The sequence below is a fragment of the Helianthus annuus genome, unplaced genomic scaffold (assembly GCF_002127325.2).
Source record: "Helianthus annuus cultivar XRQ/B unplaced genomic scaffold, HanXRQr2.0-SUNRISE HanXRQChr00c307, whole genome shotgun sequence".
Lineage (NCBI taxonomy): Eukaryota > Viridiplantae > Streptophyta > Magnoliopsida > Asterales > Asteraceae > Helianthus > Helianthus annuus.
In genome coordinates, this window is record NW_023395823.1 from 639 (window position 1) to 5,314 (window position 4,676).

At 37.1% G+C, this 4,676-nt stretch overlaps 1 protein-coding gene and 1 pseudogene across 1 annotated transcript; one reads left to right on the top strand and one right to left on the bottom strand.

Annotated features, from left to right (window-relative positions):
• Positions 1–1,194: 1,194 nt before the first annotated feature.
• Positions 1,195–2,208, top strand: LOC110866974 (annotated as a pseudogene).
• A 745-nt stretch (positions 2,209–2,953) lies between these two features.
• LOC110868673 lies at positions 2,954–3,665 on the bottom strand. The gene has a single exon (XM_022117908.2). It carries the CDS (start codon positions 3,598–3,600, stop codon positions 3,127–3,129), a length of 474 nt encoding a protein of 157 aa, XP_021973600.2. The 5' UTR covers positions 3,601–3,665; the 3' UTR covers positions 2,954–3,126.
• Positions 3,666–4,676: the final 1,011 nt, after the last annotated feature.

The following is a 4,676-nucleotide window of genomic DNA, read 5'->3' on the forward strand; positions in this document are numbered from 1 at the left end:
AGCATCCCACAAGGCTTTGGCAGTGGGAAACTCGGTCAGATTGCTTGCAATTGTTGGTTCAATATTTTGTATAAGCCATGAGAACACTACGAGGTCGTCTTGTTCCCATCGCTCATACCCATCTTCGGATGGTTTGGGGGGTGCCGGATTTCCTGACAAATGACCAAGAAGAGTTTTTGATTTACCTCCGATAGCTACACGAATCATACGAGCCCATAAGGCATAGTTTTGATTGTTGAGTTTAAGACTGATCGTGAGGCTATCGGACAGATTGTGTTTGGTGTTTTGGTTTTGGGATGATTGAAAACCATTGAGAAGGTTGGCTAATTGGGTTGAAAGATCGGTATTATTTTGAATAGTGGGGCTGCCGTCGGGATTCATGGTGGCCTTGACTATGGTTTTTTAAAAAACGAAAAGGGTAGGTGATGAGCAGTTCCCTGAATCGATTCAGGCCTGCTCTGATACCATATTGTTTTGATAATCAGAGAATGCTTGAAATTGTATTGAATATTGTTGTACATCTTAGACAAAACAAACAGCCCCAATATATAGGGATACAAGGATCAAAGATAAAAGGAAACATGAGCTGGATATGTCCCTAACGGCTAAATGATTGAGATAATTATGGTGCAGGAAATCTCTTAAAAGGAAATGATGAATTTTTTCTGATCCTATAATTTTATTTTCTAACACTGTTCACCCCCTATATTTTTTTAATATATATTGAAAGTGGTTGTGAGTGGAGGAGAGAGAAAATGAAATATATATTGAAAAGGAGACAGAAAAAGTGTTTGTTTTTAGTGGAAATATATTGATATAGGAGTTGTTTTTTAGTGAAATGTATGTATATTTTTAGTGGATTGGATGTGAATGCTCTAAGTCACATTTAATTATAAAAAAAAAATACTTTAAAAAATATTCATTGTTGTATAGTCCTGTGATTATGGTTATATGTATATAAACAAACAGAAAATCAAGGAGTCTACTTTGCTATGAATGAAATATAGAGTAAAAATGGAATACATTACAATAGAAAATTGGTGTAGTAACCAATTAACTGAATCGTAGTGAAATATTTGAAAAAAAAAAAATCATACATAAATAACCGAACTGTAACTTTCGGTTTCAAAGAGAACAAAACCGAAACCATCGAATTCAATTATTAGTATTGGTCGGTTATTTCGGTTCGGTTAATCCGTTTGTTGCTCACTTCTAATTATTAACAGGATACGAGAAAGCGGTTCAGAAATCAGCTTATCGGTCTGCAACCATGTGATTTGGTTACTTGGTAAAGCTAAGAAATGGTGGGCCGCTCTCGAAATATACGAAGATTTGCTCGATAAAGGGCCGAAACCGAACAACATGTCGTATGAACTCATCGTCTCTCATTTCAATTTCTTACTAACTGCCGCTAGAAAGAAGGGGATTTGGAAATGGGGAATTCGATTACTCGACAAAATGCAAGAAAAAGGGTTAAAACCGGGAAGCAAAGAATGGAATTCGGTCCTGATCGCATGCTCGAAAGCTTCCGAGCCGTCAGCCGCGATTCAAATCTTCACTCGAATGATCGAAAACGGTGAAAAACCAACGATCATATCATACGGGGCGCTTTTAAGCGTTCTGGAGAAGGGGAAACTGTACGATGAAGCACTTCGGGTTTGGAAGCATATGATCAAAATGGGCGTGGAACCGAATTCGTACGCGTATACGATCATGGCGTCGGTTTACGCAGCACAAGGAAGTTTAACATAGTCGAATCGATCATCCGTGAAATGGCAGTGTCAGGAGTTGAGCTAACCGTAGTCACTTTCAATGCGATCATAACCGCATGTGCTCGAAACAACGCAAGTGGTCCCGCTTATGAATGGTTTCAACGAATGGAGGTTGAGAAGATCGAGCCTAATGAGGTTTCGTACGAGATGTTGATCGAAGCACTTGCGAACGATGGGAAACCAAAGTTGGCTTATGATATGTTTTTGAAGGCTCAGGGTAAGGGGCTGAGCTTGTCGGCGAAAGCTTATGATACTGTCGTCCAGGCGGCAGTCAACGGTGGTGCGACGGTTGATTTGAGTTTGTTAGGCCCTCCGCCGCCAGCACCGGTAGCGGAGAGTACGAAGAGGGTAAGGACACTATTTGATATAAATCAAGAGGATATGGGCATTGTAAATGACTAGTGTATCAATTAAATAATTTATGTTTGTTATTTTTTGAGCCATGTAGATGATTTAATAGGAGAAATGATATATGTGGCAAACAATACCATTGTAACAAAGTAAAAAGTTGTTTTTCTTGTTAAAATATTTAAAGAATTTATTTTGTAATAATTTATGAGTTTATCAACTTATGTTTCAGAGCATATTTGTTTATAAACTTTTAAAAAATAAGTTTATCAGCTTTTCAAAATTTAAGTCAAACCAGCCACCATCGCTTCACGCCTTGGCCACTAAAGCGTTGCTTTGGGTCGCTTCATAAGAACACTCGAACCTTATCATGATTGAAGCGCTGCGTTTGCCACCTCTAACGCAACATACAAGGCACACTGCTAAAACCAAGCTATATATGTGTTTCTAATTTTTGACTTATACTATTGAATGTACATATCTCCAGTCCGGTCGGGTCAAGACCATAGCTTCAGGATCCACACATTGTTTTCAGTTGAATGATAACACAAACACTACTTCGATTCGATTAGCAGACAGTGGGCCTGATCCATAGCTTCCGGAAAGCCCAGCAATAGGAGTAATCAGTAATCACTGGCAATGGTTTTTACCACAATGGGTCTTCAAGTGCTTGGTTTTCTTTGGAATGGTGGCGGAACGGGTCACCAGCGCTGTCTGTACTCAAGGGCGTGGGTGGCTTTTTGCCACTGGGTTTACCCAGTTAATTGGGCTTCTGTTGGCCGTTTTAAAAACGAAAACGATTATATAAAAAAAAAAAAAAAAAAAAAAAAAAAAAAAAGGAAAAACATGTCATTATTCATTAATCAATCAAGAAGAGTTCAATCTCTTGAATTACACACCTTAACAAAACAACATTACAAATCACAAACACAAACATCACCAAATGATCTAAATCAATCACTCAAAATGCCCAACCAAATACCATTCATCCTCACCACACTCACCTTCACCCCCTCCCCCAACACAACCCTACATCACAATAACTCACACACTCATCCTCAATATGCTCCTCCTTTACAATCCCCCCAACCCCAACCCCAACCCCATCACCATATTCATATTCATATTCATCACCATCATCATAACTTCCTTCATTAACCAAATAACCAAAAGCGCGTGTAGCCGAAGCACCAGGCTGACAACAAACCAATTCATGATCGAATCCTATCGATCTCAACTTCATGGTACCCTTGGCCTTGTCTTTAGATTTAGAAGCCGGGTGAATATGGCAACCCATGCATCTTGCAGTGCTACATTTTCCTGTGAACTTTGAGTGGTTCGTAGGCTTCGTTGAGACTTTGGTGAATACGCCTGTGACGGATGAGGAATCAACAGTCTTTACGTATCTGCGGTTAGATAAGGGGGCCGGGAGGACTGCGAAGCTGCGAACGACGCCGTGTTGACGACCCTCTCTCTTCATTGGTGTGGTGGTTATGAGTTATGGGAGGTTGATCGTTTTGGGTGAAGTGTGGTGTGGTTTTGTAGTGGGATTGAAGATGAAGGTGGTTAACTTGGGGAAGAAGGTAGTTAGATTGTCAACTGTACGTGTTCCACAAGGTAGTTGGTACACAAATTCAACTCATCACTAAGGCACATTTAATTATAAAAAAAATACTTTAAAAAATATTCATTGTTGTATAGTCCTGTGATTATGGTTATATGTATATAAACAAACAGAAAATCAAGGAGTCTACTTTGCTATGAATGAAATATAGAGTAAAAATGGAATACATTACAATAGAAAATTGGTGTAGTAACCAATTAACTGAATCGTAGTGAAATATTTGAAAAAAAAAATCATACATAAATAACCGAACTAGTTGACAAACAAATGATTTGGTTGTGATATTTTGATAATCGACCTTTTATAGTGGTTATGGTCATGGGCGGAATCATAGGGGGGTTAAAAGGGTAAGCTAATCCTCCGATCACCAGAATTTATTGAATTTTTATATATAAAATCAGAGTTTTAAAGAAACAAACATAAAGTGGACCCCTAGTTATAACATGTAAAGAAAATAAGCTTATGATGACCCCCGACTAAAATGTTCTGGTTCCGCCACTGGTTATGATTATATATATATAAATGACCAGATTAATTGACATTAAAAGAAACCTTTTAAATTTTTTCATAAATAATATGTTATATTTTGGAAAAGTTTTGTTATAAATTTTTCAAAAATGGCAAATAGTTGTGGTTTAACTTTGTTTCTAAGATAAAAAAAATGTTAATATGATATATTTGACCAAAAATTTCCTGGATTTATTAATCAAAATTATCTTGAATTCACTCACGTTCAAAGTCGTAGTTAACCATTAACCGAATTAACTATACAAATATATAACTAATATTTAAGAAATAATATGTTCGATTACTTCAAAGTTGAGCCAACACATGCTTAATGAAAGACTATTAAAAATAGAGTATAACTGAAATAAACCTTATGAATTTGATTGATACCATTTTACCTCCAATTCCCTTTTAAAAAAAATATT